General features: G+C 36.8%; 1 protein-coding gene across 3 annotated transcripts in view; it reads right to left on the bottom strand.

Annotated features, from left to right (window-relative positions):
* The window catches only part of LOC309601660 (E3 ubiquitin-protein ligase NEDD4-like), a gene marked incomplete at its 5' end in the record, with an annotated part of 100,731 nt that overhangs the window by 25,132 nt on the left and 58,787 nt on the right, over positions 1-16,812 (bottom strand). For 2 of the 3 annotated variants that reach the window (XM_082334819.1, XM_082334818.1), the window contains 6 exons: positions 1,926-1,980; positions 4,094-4,171; positions 5,532-5,729; positions 8,241-8,360; positions 8,764-8,895; positions 14,765-14,824. In XM_082334819.1, coding sequence (XP_082190945.1) covers positions 1,926-1,980; positions 4,094-4,171; positions 5,532-5,729; positions 8,241-8,360; positions 8,764-8,895; positions 14,765-14,824 — 643 coding nt within the window. The remainder of the gene's footprint in view (positions 1-1,925; positions 1,981-4,093; positions 4,172-5,531; positions 5,730-8,240; positions 8,361-8,763; positions 8,896-14,764; positions 14,825-16,812) is intronic. The other variant, XM_082334820.1, reaches the window with a different exon arrangement.

Below are 16,812 nucleotides of genomic sequence, written 5' to 3'. Positions count from 1 at the left end.
ACATTAATAGTGGCTGAATCTGTTAACACTTTCAACGTTTATACTGTATTCTCATCATGAAACCAACTACATTTGTTGCATCTTAACTGATCGCTTTAGCAGAGAATGACTGAAATGATGGCCCGTTTATCATAGTAATGGACTACGGAGACTTGCATCTCTAGGGCGAGTGCCGCTGATCGCACCCCTGCCCGATTTCAGCGTACACTCCCCAGTCAGTCACGAAACAAGTTAAGAATCGGCAGGCTCTGTCACAAACCTATCGTGACGGTCAAACGTCGTTGCACTTCCTTATCGACACTGTGAAAGCAAATGCTACTGTTGAGATGGCTCAAGCCAAATCCCCGAGCACTGAGTGCTGTTTGCAGTCATTCCCTAAATACTGAGCACAACATTACCACAACGGAGCTGCAACGTGCCCACCGTAACACCACTGGCACCACCCTGCTCCTCGAGTCCACTTGTGATTGTAGTGGTGCGGCACCAGGTTGAGACCAAAAGAATATTTGCTGGAAACAAGCAGCATTATAAAAAACCCCTCTGAACTTTTGTAAAAACTGCTATACAAAAAGCTAAAAAACCTCACATCAAAAGAGGGACTAGAGAGAGATTGCAGATGCAAATAAATGTAGTTTTATAACGATTCTAAATTCTTTGGGGAATTCTAATTAACATACAACTTTAACATTCCATTTGCTTTTAGAGACTAACACATCCTTAAGTAGATTTGGGAGACTGAAAAACTGAAACTTTTTAAAGGAGGTTGGGAGGCTCAACAATTATACAGATATTTTAAATAAGACAGTTTTATTCTGTGACTCTTCAGTGGCAGCAGTTTAGAATAATTTGCCATATTTAAGTTTCCAGATATCTGTTGGGAAATACAATTACAGAAGGTATAAAGAATAATAATTCTGTACTGATGTTTGAAAGAGGTTAATCTTGTGCTTGATGAGTGTATTATTTCTAATTTTTGTTTAAAACTATTTATACAACTTCAAAATTTGTATTACTTTAGAGACAGTCTTTTAGTAATGATTTAATAATGTCATATATACAACTACAGATAAGCACAGGAGTCTGTTACTGATACTGAAGGAAAAATGTAATTCTATCAAATATGTGTAATAGTTTAAGATTTTAATTCTTTAAGTTTTGCCTAGTATATGTACCCTCTTCTAATGGTTTTGGGAGTTATCTATTTCTGAAGATTATGCCATCAGTAGAAATATCTCATTAAAAAGTCCAGCTGAAGTCTTAAAAAAAAAAAAAAAAAAAAGAAGAAACAACCCAACCTTTCTGGGCTGCTTTATTTTCGAACAACAACAAAAACTCACACGGTAGTTCTGAGATGCTGTAATCAGACAAGTCTACAATGAAACATCACTTACACTAGAACTTCACTAACAGAACTGAATAATATTAATGGGCTGGGTGCAGTTTAACATGCTATAAATAGGAAATAAGATCAGAATCAGCACTGCCACAAGACCTTCTTAAAGGAGAGGAAAGAGTACTTATCAATGCTAATTTCTCCACTGCCTATGTGTGGAGTTGTGGCTATATGATCTTTTCTCATCTTATTTTCTATTCCTAGTGTATATTTTAATTTATTAAGTGCAAATAAGCCATGGGATCATCAACAACAACAACAACAAATCCAAAATATCAACAAGAACAAAAGAAACCACAAAGAAGAAATGTTAATGCTTCACAAGTCAGAGAGGGACAAAGCTTGATGAGCCAATTAAAAGCAAGCTTTCAGTGAATATACAGTACCGTATGAGGGCACTAAGTCTCTGGTATCAATGTCTCCACATATCAACACCTGGCTTCCTAAATGAAGAGTAAAATTATAAAGCTTTCACTTCAATATTTATTACCTCCCTTTGTCTATTTGCTGTAGTACCTGAGTGCTTACTTACTATGGTCTATATAAAACGTTCTTCCGTCCAAATGTATTCTTTCCTCCCAGCCAGGCTAGAATTGGGAAATAAAAAAAAAGAGAGAAAATAAGTGAAATACTACCACTCTCACACAGCATGAAGCAATACATTATCCACGCCTACTTCAATTGTCTGATAGATGCTTGTGAAGCAGAAAACACAAAATGATCACAGACGCGTTATGTCAAGGCCAAAAATCTAGGAAGATCCAAAGAACTGGCTATTTATACAGGTAACTGTATCCAGTACAGTAAATACTTTTAAAGCTTGGAAGTGGAAACTTCTTGCATCAGGGTTTATACCCATTTCCTACTCTGAGGAAATGATCACAAAGAATACATTCTCCATCATTGCTTAGGTTGAGTTTCTGCTTCTACTTCTGAAACACATGTGGGTTATTTACTGTAAATACGTAAGCCAGGATCCCATTACAGTGGGACAAGAATGTCTAACCTAGTCCTCAATTCTTCCCTTTTTATCCATTCCCTTTTCTCATCTTCCAAATGATTACGGCATAGAAAGGAGAATAAATGGCACACTGTTAGTATATGCAATGCTGTCCAGTCTAGCACTCATTCCACTTGTGTGCTCTACATGAGCTTCAGATTGCTATAAAATATAGATGAGAAATTATTTCACCTCAATCTTTTTTTGAGAAACTCTTGTTAAATTCTGTAGTCATTCTTACCTCACTCAAAAATGGATTGTTTAACTGAGTTTAAGTCTGTTACTAACTATATATTTCCAGGGATATATGTCAGGCTATCCTCACTTCACTGCGTGTTCTGCCTCTTGCAATTAACGGAACAAATTGTAAATTGGCCCTTCAGTTACTCCCATGCAGTGCCTCCTACCGAAGCAATGTGTCCTTGAAGATGAATGCATCCTCAAGGTATCTGAAGCATTGCAAAAGAACAGCTACTTCCACAGCTGTTTTCTTAAAGAAGTGCATTAAAGTGCATTACTGCTGTCTTGTAACCAGGAACGCGTCATAACAAGTAACCGCGCATAGTTTTCGATCCGATCAGTGATTCAAGGCACTGGGCCTGACAAACGGCCTAGCTTGATTTAAATAGAAGGCAAAAGTTTTTGCTAAGCAAGACAAGGGCAGCGCGATGTCAGGATGCTTTAGGGGAGGATGTCTGACCATAGGTGGTAACGGAGGTTACCGCCCCTCACCAAAGGCAGCATTTGTCACCGCTCTTGCCCAAAAGCAGCACTTGTTTTGGTCTGCTGGCAGAGTGGGTCATCTAAGCAAACTGTAACCCAGCTCAATGAAAATGGGTAGGATTAAAGACTCCTTATTCAAACTGTTTAAAACTAACATAATTTAACCTGCCATGTCCTGTAGGAGGGGACAATAGCTTCTTCTGCTGGCACAACTGTTTGCAGACAGCTTGCCCGTAACACATGCTGAAGCACTGAGAGTGCTGGTGACAATTAGTGGCCGTTGTCACTAAGGTTTCCAGTGTTGCAAGTACAGCTTCAAGGGCAATTTCTCTAAAGTATGCTTAGTATATATGAGGCAATGAGCTGAATTAACACTACACTGTAAAAATCAGCACTTTAGAAAAAGTGCTAGCTGTCATAGACTAGCCTCTGCCATTAAGGATGCAGTTTTTTAACAACAAAGCAAAGCTCTGTATTTGACATGGCTGTAAATCAATATTATACTTCGGTTACAAGTGTGAGAAAACTTCTGACGTTAAAATGATAATTTTCTCTGCAGAATGTGGAAGTTTCATTGAAAAAGCAAAATTTATTTAGCTTTCTGAATGCCAATATATGCTGGTACATTAATAGAGCTCGCTTTGAACAATCTGCTCCAGCAACAGGCAATTCTCTAAAAGCACATAGTCAGAGATAAAACCAAGCTAAGCTTCTTCAAAGCTCAAAGCTTTAGATAAGCAAAGAAACATGCGATCATGTCAGAAATACTGTGGGCTGGCTTCAAAGAGCCTGACTGATTCACAGATCACAATAAAGCTTTTTGGTGCTATATATGATAAATAATAATAACGCTTTAATATCTTCAGAAAAGCGATGACAGCAACGTATGTGTCCACATACAATATATGACTGCAATAATAGATCAGATCACATAAGATAGCAGGTATATATTAAAATACATACACATTATCACTTACAGGAAGAGGGCCCAAATCATTAGGGTTCAAAGATGCTTTTGATCTCAAATGCACTGGAAATTTCAGTCGTGGATCCTCCTGTAGCAGAAATATAGAACTGTAAATCCAACAGATCAAGTTAGGTCTACATACTAAGTCAAACACAGCATTATCTGGAAAAGAAATCTTCCTACATTACAGTTATTCTTTCATTCTTTTTTTTTTTTTGAGAATAAAACATATAAAACAAAACATATAAAAATGATGGAACATTTAGTATTTGGATGTGTCACATCATTGATTAGGATTCATATATTGAAATGATTTTTTAAATGTTAAGAGTTAGTTAGGGTGCTGTAAGACTGACTTCATTAAGTGTGCTCCATCCAGAGAGGTGCTTCAAAAAATACAGCCCTATTCTTAGCAATGCATGCACTCCCATAAGTGGCTTTTAAATACATATGCACATTTTTTGGCTCTTAAAAACATAAGGGAAATAAGCCATCCTATCACAAAAAGGCTTGAAAAGGACGAAAACGAGCTTCTTACAGTTTTATTAATGCACAGGTATTATTACATCAATATCCAAATGAGGCAAAAAGGGGCCAGTAAAATTGGTCACAGAAGGCAAATCTAGACAAAAAAATGCTTGAGATTTCCACACACATAATTTACCCACAGGCACCTGGGAACACCATTAAGAACCACCATTAAAAATATGTCATGTAAATAGTGGTCACTGGGAATCTGAATGATGCCTCACGAAGTGCAACTCGTATTTCAACGGTGATGTGAAATGCTGGGTCATCTTTGACATTTTTTCCTAGTGTAATTTTGTTTTTTCAATTTGTTGACCAAAGTTGCAGAATTATTGAAAAATGGATCCTCATGACATAAACCAAATAATAAAATGGATTCTGTTAACTGAAGAAGATGAACATGTATTATATTAATAAAAAAGCAGTGCTAGTCAGTGAACTACAATACAATTATGGACAGTCTCAAACTAGACAGCAATCCAAATCTCCATTGCACTGCAGGCCTCTCAAACTCAGATTTGGGGAATTTAAAGGACAGTACTTGTATGCAATGATTTGTCAAGTATAAAAAGGTCAAATACAAAATGCTAAACACTCTCGCATGGTATATGACGTACAAATGCACCAAAATCTAAGAGGATACGAACAAGTAAGTTTCCTTTCTCTGAGCGCAGCAATGGCAGCGCTACAGTAATTTCACGAAATTAGCTGCTCGCGTCTACTGCTACTGCATGTTACTGCATGGAGAGTTCCGTGAGATTCCTACATCAGCTTTATGGAAAGTTAGGCTGACAAATTCCCCTTGACAAGACAAGGCAAATGCTACAATGAACTGGGGGGTATACAGGCAGGAAAACAAAGACAGAAACATTTAAAAGATGGCAACTGATTTAAAATTCATTATCTAGACTTTGTCTTACCCACGTAGTAGTTTTAGTGTTGTGATCAATGAAGAAGGGCCTGCCATTGGGTGCTATTCGCATCTCCCAGCCAGGAGGAAGGAAGCTTTGTGCAACTTTGTGTTGTGGTTTAGGAGAGTTGTAAGGTGAGGGCTGTGGAGACTGTGGATTGGAGAGGGTGTCCTTCACCGCTCTGCGCACAGGGGAGTCCTTGATACCCTGAAAAAAATGAAAGGTATTAAGATTTGTCAGATGTCACTCAATACTGTAAAATGAGTTCAACTTGGTATCAGAGCAAACAGTTTTTCATTCCAGATGTAATTAATACTAGAATTAAGTGCTGGGACTGATTTCCTAACTTAGCTAATGTCTGCTCCTTATAACATACCAAGCTTTTTGCTGTGATGGACACAGGGTTTCGTCACTTCCCTCTGCAATGATAACGTCCACAGTATTTACATCTGATTATATATTTTACTGCAGCTGCCCTGTTCATGTCAATATTTCATTTTACAAAGGAAAAAATAAAAGCGTTGCTTCGTGCTTCATGGTGCAATGTATCTCACTTTACAACAAGAGAGCATCCTAAACGTGAAGCAATGTTATCCACTTTTCAGTGCATTTCTCAAACACAACTTCAGAGGAAACATTTAAATATGAACTTAAAACAAGTTCCTAAAAATAAATGAAGGTTTGCAATTACAGATTTTGGACAGGTTTGGGTTTGGTTTTGTTTTGTTTTTTTAAATAAACGATCACAGCCACAAAACTGCTTCACTGATCAATCCCTATGGGTTAAAAACAGGAGTTACATGAGATGTGTTTGTTTTTTTTTTTTTTTTATTGTCACTGGGAAACTGCACATTTAGATGCTTAAACAGCTTGAAAAATTGGATCCAGATTTATTCACCTTTGAAAATACAGACTATCACAATCAGAAAACAAGACTTAAGTACTGTATTTAAATCTTGTTTGAATTTGTACTTTTCAGTTATTTTCCAAAAACACGTTCTCATTAGCTGACATAACAGTTTGTGTTGTGGTTGCTTTACTAGTTATTAAGGTTCAGTATATCTATGCATGCTTATTTTGGCAATTCTCTAACTTAGCCTACATTTAATTACTATTTTTTGAGTATTATATTAGAAAATGAGGCACCAACATGGATATTTACAAAATTATTCTAGCCTTATTTGTGGCTTGTTTTGAGCTGCATTTGGATGGAAAATGCAGTTAGATTACAGTGTCCAAAAGCAGCACTTAAAAGAGCTTGCATTAAATAAAAGCTTTCCATATGTCTTGTACACAAAAAAGTTGAACATTTTACAATAAAATAACTATTTAAACAAAGAAGGTAACTTCTAAAAAGTTGAACTGTTTTTTTTTCCTCATAGTTATATCCTTTAAGATTTTAATATTAGTAAGTCTACACCCTACTTTTTAAAGAAAAAAAAAATTAGTTCAGAGGTGGGGTATAAGAAGATAAGTTTGCGCTCTTCAGCACCCTTGTGGGTGCTAGCCAACAAACTGATTAGCTGAATATTCTGAAGTGACGAGAAAATGGGTTTTGTAGCTATGGAATAGGTTATTGCCCTTAAAAGCTAGCTTATCGCCCCGAGAAACTCAACTTTCAGACGCTTAGTCAGTGACTTCCACCAGCTCAACTGTTTGAAATGTCAGTAGGGAAAGGAATGCCCCTCATGTTTTAGTTTAGGATATTCAGAAGCTTCTAATTTAATTTATTTAAATTACAGTAAATTTGGTCTTCAAAATTAACAATGACAAGAGCAATCTTAAGCAGTTCATTGTTACAGGGTTTATCTGAATTACCTATAAGTAGAGATAATTTATTTTAAATATAAACTATAACCACCTCACTACAATCTGTCCAATAATCCTACCTTTGTTTAACAATTTGCTCAAGAGTTTGAGTACTTTTCAGCATAAGGAACAAAGAATAATGATGCATAAAATAAACTAAATGTTACAATCTCCACTTGACTGTTGGCAAACTTTTGCAGGGGCAAAGGGGACACAAGTAGGAAAGAGACGGTGAGAGGGAAGGATAAATAAGGTGCCATCTGAAGAAGAAATTCTTGTTTGAAGAAGAAATTCTTAAGAATTTACTCTCCTCAACACAGCCATGTTTAACTGATTCAGGAGTTATAATCACACTTTCAGAAGTAAAACATCGTCTTTGATTGCATTTCTTACGCAGTATACGCATATAAATGAACATCATTCAACAGTATTCTGAATTACTTTTAAAGATACTTAAAAGAAATTAAATGTCCTTTTGAAAGACAAGGAATATAAAACGCAATCAGTATCTTAATTCAAAGATTTGCCAAACTCAGTTGCATGTATTATTTTCAAGGTTATCAGCATCACAATGAATCTTTCAACTTAAAAAAAAAAAAATCTTATTTTATACATTAAGAGCACTTGGAGTCACAACGTGTGTTCCAGACACGCACGCAGATTACATTTTAGCTGACCAAACTAAATAATCACATATATATTACATCATTCGATGACCACAGAAGTTAAGTAATACTGTTGTACAATACAAAGAACCGGACAGAAAACTGCTAAAGAAAACAGCAATGTGTTATGGCAAAACCAGTAACAGGGAAAAGGGGCTGTGTTGCATAACTAAAATGAAATAAGAAGTTACAACGCATGAGAAGTCAGACATAAGTGATCTTTGTTGGTAACAGCGTTTCTCACCTCGAGCGGAGCAGATAAAGTTACTGTGGGTGAACTGAGGCTACGAGGCCGCCTTATCTGGGGTTCACTTAAATGGTTGCTGCTGTTTGCTGTTGACCCAACCATGCCATCTTCTGCAAGCTATTTCAGAAGGAAAACCGAGTTAGCAAGTTGTCAGAAACACAGTTCATCCACAGTTAGGACACTTAAAAAATGATATAATTCCATTGGAAGGGCAAATAATGTATCGTACTATTAATAGATCAACACAACTTTCAGATTCAATCCTAAGAATGCATTTGACTCCCTTCAGTGGTTCATATGTACCTCTCTGTAAATTCCTTCCATTGTAGCAATCAACTTAATCTGCACCTTAATATAGTTAAAAGAGGTAACAAAAAAATCCCAATCATTGCAATTTTTTATGACTATCCTGAGTTTTTTTAAAACTTTAGAGTTCTGAAGAGCTGCTTCAACTGACATTATACTCAACACGTGCTAAGTGTTTGCTGTCTAAATCGAGCCTTAGAGCGGATCTTCATACCTGCATAATGGGCCGCGTCCATGTTGTGGTTCGATTGTTATGATTGACATAATACGTGCGTCCCTTCGCATCCTTTCTTTCTTCCCAGCCTGAAGGTAAGCCTGGTGTAGTATGTACATAGGCCACTGAAGGCTGTTCAAGCAAGAAATTACTGTATTGTTATTTTATAATAGCTAAAACAAAATTTCATAAGTCTGTTGTTTAAAAAAAAAGAACTTGTTAACTTACAACATTCTTAAGCACAACTAACACACAGAAAAATACAGTTTCCGATTCCATTTAATATAAGCTCTTCTTCATGTACCTTTGAGTCAAATAATTTTTTCTCACAGTAGAACTTTTGATTCACTTTTGCACAGATTCAGGTATCTTGTTCAGAAAACAGCTAAGCTTATACGCCCTCAAACTTTTTACTTTGTAGATTACACATAATGACAAAAAGGAACTTTGTGTTTTAATGATTTTTCCTTAAAAAGGTGGATGTTTTTTCCTTTTATTAGTATGGATAAGTAAGAATTGAAGTAACTGTGCAGTCGAGTCAAGATCTCCCAAGTTCTGTTTTTTCTTTACCATGGGCGCCTTCAATCAGTTGCAAGAAACTATTGTGGGTTTAAAACCTGAAGTTCAACCATTTTGTTACAGTTACAAATGTTGCATTAGGGTTGAGAGTCCTGAAGACACAAGACACACCCCAAATTGGAACCCAAACTTTGGTGTGAAAAGATTTTTTTACTAGGAGTTGCACAAGAAAGACATTGTTCTAACGAAAATATACAGGTAACTGTGCCAAAGGCACTAATTGTCATTAAACAAGTTATGTCACTATTCAACACAACAACTATATTGCTGTGTGTTGCTGATGATGTCTTGCGTACTTTCTGTGTGGGAAATATTCAGTGCTTGAACCAATTGGACATTTTTTCCTGGGACATGGGGGGGGGGGGGGGGGGGGGGGAGCATTGTAGCACAAACGGAAAAGCTTCTTGAAGAAAAACAGCCCAGAGAGCATTTTTAACACTGATCCTGTCTGCATCTGAATATGTATTTTAGAAGGGGAGGGTGCCCAGGGAGTTACAGTTTTTAGACCATAGCCTCTACATAAATCTGCACGTTTATTAAGCTGAGTCACTTTCTAGTTTGGGACCGCTCTCACCACATCACCTGCTTGTGTAACGGAGTAAGAACGGGTATCCTCGCTGGCAGTGAAGCAAACAAGAAAGTCAGAAAACTCGGGATAGGTGTTTCTCTCAAGTAACTGATGTAAGAGCTAGAGAGACACAGGAATTTCTGTCATTCACAGCAGACAGAAGCAAACTCCTAAACTCGGCAGGACAGTGCTTCTGGTCTCTAATGAAGCCCATGCATTAATAATTGCATTGAAGACTTGGCACGTGCAAGGTGCTTTTCAGTATCGACATCTAGATCTTTGGATCAATATGCATTTGGTTTAATTATTAGATTAATCACATTAAAATATACATTCATACATTAATTATCAGAAGTCTACAACGCTAGACATTGCTTCACTCTTTCAAAATATCTGCCTTGATAGCAGAAGGATGGTGAAACACGACAAAGTAAAAACCAGTGCTTGAACTGCACTGTCCTAGCAGTTGGTGCAGTGCTTTAACTCATCACCAATAACATTAACTCCTTTAGAAATAGGCAGCTTTGTAGCGCCAAGAAAACAAACCAAACCGCCTTCATCTACCAGGCTGCTTTTATCATGGCTTCCCCTGAACAGGCTGTAGCAATGTACATGGCATTTTTCTTATGGATGTAAAATGTGAACCTACTGGCCCTTAAAGAACTTCAAGTTTAAATGCTGACAGGGAGAACTGCACTGCAGACAGAAAGGCAAAACTTGTACTTGAACTGCTAAACTTACTGTGCTTGTTGCACCTGAACATCAAATTTTCTGTAATGCTGCACGTTCTTGAGCTGATGCAAGTTAATGCCAGTGTTCAGACTGGGAAGAAATGGTTCTGACATCTGAGCTAGAGAGAGGCCTTGTATCAGCGTCCAAGATGCAGAAAGCAGCCCTGCTTGCTGCCCCTTCCACCCTCAGCAATTTGCTGCTTACAAGAAAATTTATGAACTCTTTTTAGACTGCTTGGAAAAGAGAAGACGTGTTTTATAAGAACTTTCCTGAAAGAAGCAGGACGCTGTATTTAAAAACATGGTTTGAAGACTGACTGACTGTAAAACCAAACGTCTGACTACAGGCAGTTACTGGATGTAACAAGGGAAGAGGGCTAAGAAACACGTGCATACCATGAACTGTCCTTTGCTCTAAAGGTCAAATTACTCCAGTGCTCATTAATCCATTCGCTTCACAACGGACTACATATTTAAGGTGATTGCCTACCGCAGGAGTCAAAGGCATGTGTTTATTTCAGACAGTAATATTCTTTATGTTAAAAAACAAAACAAAACACCACCACCAAAAAACCTTTTTTTAGGTGGTAAGCCCGAAATGGAAAGCATTCTGATTTACAGTCATGCTTTCATTCATTCTGTCTTTTCACAGAAAACATGCTAGCATGCATCAAACATGAAGGTGTATCATTTTCACTGCTGCAATTTCAGGGCATCTCATGGAGAAGATGTGCTGCTGTGCTAGATGAAGGAGAAACAGCATACAGGCTTCACTTCTGTGCAGTACACGACATCTTTTGCTGCCACTTCATGTGCGGTCTTTGCTCATTTTGTTAATAACAGGAGTCACTTTACTGAGAGACAACTTCAAATTTGGAAGTCAATACAAATTCAGCACTGCACAGTAACAGTATGATTTTAGCATCAATATTTTTATTAGAGGTATAAAAGAATTGCTGGGAAGAGCTGATCACTAGCACAACCTCTGAAGAGAGTCCTGTGTCTCAGCCTCACATCAAGAGAATGAGTAAGCCAATGAACTAGGGGTAGGTACGGGGTTTTCTTTCATCCAGTCTTTGGGAGCCTGAGTTAAACCACTGTAGGTAGAGACACATGTGTATCACAGTAATGATATCAACAATTTGGCATAAGCAAAGGTGCCTCTGCTTTTTTGAGTATTTTGCCCACATCTGAGATGACCATCAGAAACACAGCCTCTGTGTCAGGGCTGATTCATAGCCAAGCAGCCGCAGTGCAGGCAAGAGGAGATCAGCTCTACGGGCAAATGATTTTGGTGAGGATGACTGACTGAAGACAGTCCTGCCAAGTACCAACGTTCATCCATGGCTCCGAGCTCTTCCATTCTCACTGGGGGAATGCAAATTGAATTCCCCGAGCACCTGGAATGAACGCTGGAATACAAAGCAGTGCACCTGAGTAAGAGATTAAAGATGTTTAAGGAAGACTCTTTCAACTTTTTTAGTATGATCTTAAAATAAAACCAAGGGAAGAATCAGCCTTGAAAATTATCAAATACCTTCACACAGGTTAGGAACCAATTGTTAAGCTTTCTAGTTTTAGAAAGGAGTCTTCCTGGTAAAGTGACAACTGCACTGATGACCATTCTTCTGATGAAAAAAAGCTAAGTATGTTTAACATAAAAATTTCTAATCCTTGTAAATAAACTAAAAATCCAACACATTGTGAAGAAGTGTTATTCCTACCGTACCATACTACTGCTGTGAACATCTAAAGAAACACTGAGACTGGCCTCCTGCGAATTCAGGATATGTTCTTCCTCTTACCTGTCATGGCTATCTGTAGTAAACCATTCTTTAAAAAATTTTTAAAAAGTAGCCTGATAAAACATTTGTTTCTATCCTGTGGCTCTGTACTTTTAATATTCAATTTATTTTAAACCTCAAGTAGTCACTATGAAATTATATACGCAAGCACTATTTAAGAAATATATATGCCGAAGTGGTGAACTACAAAACTGTAATGAAGTGGGATTAGCGAGATGCATGAATTCAGAGTTTGATGCACTCAAAGCTATATTTTTTCCCCATGAAACAGTAAAATAAAGAGCAGTAAAAGCTTAAAAGGACTGAAATTTAAAGTCACGTGAGAAATATCACACACAGATTTTTAATTATATTGAATTTATATTAATTTAAAGGAAATATTTTTTTGCCAGATTTAAAAAAAAAAAAATCATTAGCAACTGCATTATGGCTGACAGTATAAGAAAAACCTGTAATCACTTACAGCATACATAGGATGAATAGGGTGAATGCAAAATTAATTGGTAAAACTTAGAGGGCTAAGTATGATTCCATTTTCCAGTTCAATACCTGCAATCCATTCATTAATATTGTAAACTCTAGGAGTTCCACTGTTTTTCCTTATTTTACTACTCAGATTCCTCAGTGCAAGTATTCTACATCTTACTACGAAATATATTTTCTTTTCCTAAAGTATATACTGCCCGTGCTTTGAGTCACTATGCAGACTCCTAAGAGCATGGAAGTATTAAGCCACAACTAAGGCTACTTGGATAGCGACCTCTGTCTCTACGTCTTTAGCTTTATTCACCACACTAACCACAAAGCAAGCAAAAAAGTCACTCTTCCCACGTCCTTAAAAACAGTGATTTGTGGTTTATGATCATTCCATTTAAAAATACGTATACAGTGGAAAATTACTACCCAAAGATCGAAGATGTGAATTAGACTGCACAGTAGAATTTGATAACTCTCTTTAGGCCTCTGAAAGCTCTGGCTGAAATTGAGGATACATTCTTTTTCTACACTCTACATTCTTTGCTCCAGCAAAGTAAGTAACTGTAATTCTTGCTTCATATTCTTAAGACCTCTGTTCCAGGACTCCTCCTTAAGTCAGTATATTTGCTTTTTAAGAGAAGAGATACTTGACACACTGAACTGGAGACCGCCTAGATAATCAAGAAAGGAAATGAGAAGAGACACCGAATGGGTCAGAAAGGTGACATACTACAATAGGAAGTAGAAAACAGAGGAAAACAGATGAGGAAACTAAGTAATACCCACTGAAACAAACTACGAGACTCTGATTTCTTTCTTTCCTGAACAGTCAAGTGCTGGAAAGACTATGCTATTTTTCCCCGCTCGTCCTAGTTCACAGAGCTGGCAGGCAACGATAAGGCGGCTACCCTTCCCAAGACTCTTCTAATGGGTTCCAAACCATTCATCAGTGGTCAATAAGGCCACAGCAAGTGGCCTGACAACAGTCCACAGACGATGTTTGATGCATCAACACCCACATTAAGATCCGACATTACCACATACAAACAGCAAACATACCACATCTAAATCATACTTCTTTCCCTGAAACAAATTATCTAGGAGCCCATATATTCATAAAAGCTATTATGAGAGTTACTGTAAAATGATTTCTATGAAATAACTTGCTCCAAGACTGACGTTTAATCAGGTTAAAAAAGTATGGGATGTTTTTGACAAAGTCCAATATAAATTAAAACCACTTTCCTTGTATTATGCTTTCAGAAAAGCAGTTCCAGAATTTTATTTGATGATCAAAGTAAAAATTCAGCTTTGGACTGCTGAACAACTACTGGAAAATGAAAACTGGCACTAAATAAGACCATTAAGAACTCTATGATATATCACTGTACCTCCACAATTCTCAAATTAAGATGAACTTTAAGAATTAAAATGAATTAGTCTAATGGAGAGTAAGGGAAGCCAGAAGCAAGCTAAAAACACAGCTACATGTATACTGATTTGATGTCTCTAATCCCCGAGTCTTTCAATATCAGTTTTTAAAGAATTAGGTATTGTATCGTTCATTTTTCAGAACCCTGAGGTATTTCCTTAGTGCACGACTCTATTAAAACTCAGTGGCATATCCACATCATTAAAACATGCTAGTATTTGAGTGAAATTGCAGTGTTTTGAGAAATTTTGAGACAATTTGAAACACTACAAAGAAATATAACTATTGATTCAGTGGCTGTACTTCATTCAACACACTGCTGCTTTGTGAAAAGAAGTTCTTTGTTGTACAAGACCTAAATCTACCCACATTTTATTTAGAGATAGCGCTTGATAAAGAGTATTATTACCGTTGGTTCCTCACCACCTGTGACAGTTGAAGAACGAGCTCTCCTAGATGGACCACTCTGCTGTTAAATGATAATTAATGTTACAGGTAAGTATATTTAGTGATGAAGGTCACAGATTACCATCACATCTTTAGGAGTAAGGAATCACAGACACTCAAACTTATTAAAAGAGAGCAATTAGATGGAAATAATGTTTAAGATAATAGCAAAAAACTGAGTCATCAATCACTGATAACCAAGTCACAATCTCATACAAAAACCACCAAAGGAATTTCAAGAGTTCTTGTATCCAATTCTATATGTTCAGTATTGCTAATCATAATAATAAGAACATTTACTCTAAATGTAACATGATCTTATTATTTTTTCTTTCCCCAAACAAATTTTGCATGTTCCGCCCACAAACATGGTATTTAAAACCAAAACGGATACATTCTGGTCATCACTGAGTGCACAGAAAAAGTCAGGCGAAAAAGATGGAAACGGTACTTTGAATTTTCAGTAACGATTAATACAGTCAAGAACAGCACTGCATTTAGAAAGAAAGTATGTATTTAGTTGCTAGAAGATAAATTATCATTAGCTTAGTAAGGATTAAATATGATTACAATCAGGTAACAATGTTGTTTTAGAGCAATGCCTTCAATTCTGCTGTTTTGAGCATTTGCTAATGAAATGAGTGTTCTACAATAATAAAGTGAAAGATATATCACCAACCCCAACCTGACGACATCAGTTAAAGAAGCCCAGACTCCGTAAAGTGATAAGAAGCCCAGAATCAGAATGTAAGTGATATGAAATAAAGAAGCAGAACACCTCTGGAACAGACTGCGTGAGGAGACAACTGTGTCTAGTAGAGAGCGAGGACAGTTAAGGTGTAACCGGGCTGAACCCACACCGTTGTTTACCCAGAAGAGAAAAGCAAAGAGGGATAATACTTCAGAAGCAGTTCTCTGAACAACAGCTATTACATGCATCTGTAAGCAGCAAATGTGGGCACACGAAACAACTTACAGAACATGTGAAAAAACTAAACAAAGAGAAAACCACTATGGTTATTGTAAATGCCTGCCTAAGAGCGACAGAGAGAACAAGCAAAGGAGAGACATCAGCTTTAATAACAAACTTATTGATGTACAGTATTTATTCAAAATTTCCATTAAAAAGATAGACAAATTTGCTATTTGTAGATTCATATGTAATACATATATATGTAATATTTCCAATTAAAAATTGGCAAAAAAAAATCCTGGAAGAAAAGTATAATTTTAAAAAATATTAAATTATTACATTATTTTGAAAATCTGAACACGTATTCAAAAGCCTATCTTGCACAATCCTATTTTAAGTAGTTTCTCTATAGCTTACTACATTTGCAGTCCTCATACTTGGGTTGTAGGACAAAATATGTAGAACTTTCTATCAATTAGATCAAAGGTGTGCATGGTTATGATGTGAGAGAGAATCTTGTTTTAAAAAAAAAAATCTTTGTATCTTTTCCTGTTTGAAGAATCTACTTAAATAAAATTGCAGAAGCAGCCACTTAGCTAAATCTCTGAGATTAAAAAACTACAACAGATGCAATTCTATTCAGTTCTATCGTACAAGGACTATCACAAAAAGGCTCCTTTTAACTACAACTACGTAAAACACGAATCTTTTTTAACGTTATACAGATTTATATATTCCAAGTAAAATCAATTTACAGGACACAAAAATACACCCGATAGGGGAGTCCTGTGGCTGCTACAGTTCCAACTGTAGATGGTGCTGCTGCCCTCTCCTACCCCTTGGAGGATTTTCTCTCTCCACTGACTATATATCTACAGTTTAGTAAACTAAATTTCTATGCTAGATAACTAAAGTTAGTGTGACTATGCTCTCAGTCTCAAAACATCGTTCTCTCTCATGAATGTCCTCAGTTTAGTTGCTGACCATGATGATTATTAATTTGGTATCCATTACTATTTGGGATAGTCATATGCCCACACTGGTTACTGTTCTATATCTGACTGGAACTGACCTAAGAGAAGATATTATTCAGTATC

This window comes from Platalea leucorodia (assembly GCF_965183815.1).
Source record: "Platalea leucorodia genome assembly, chromosome: W".
NCBI classification, from domain to species: Eukaryota; Metazoa; Chordata; class Aves; order Pelecaniformes; family Threskiornithidae; genus Platalea; species Platalea leucorodia.
The sequence above is the reverse complement of the archived record's forward strand: the minus strand, read 5'-3'. Positions and strand labels throughout refer to the sequence as shown.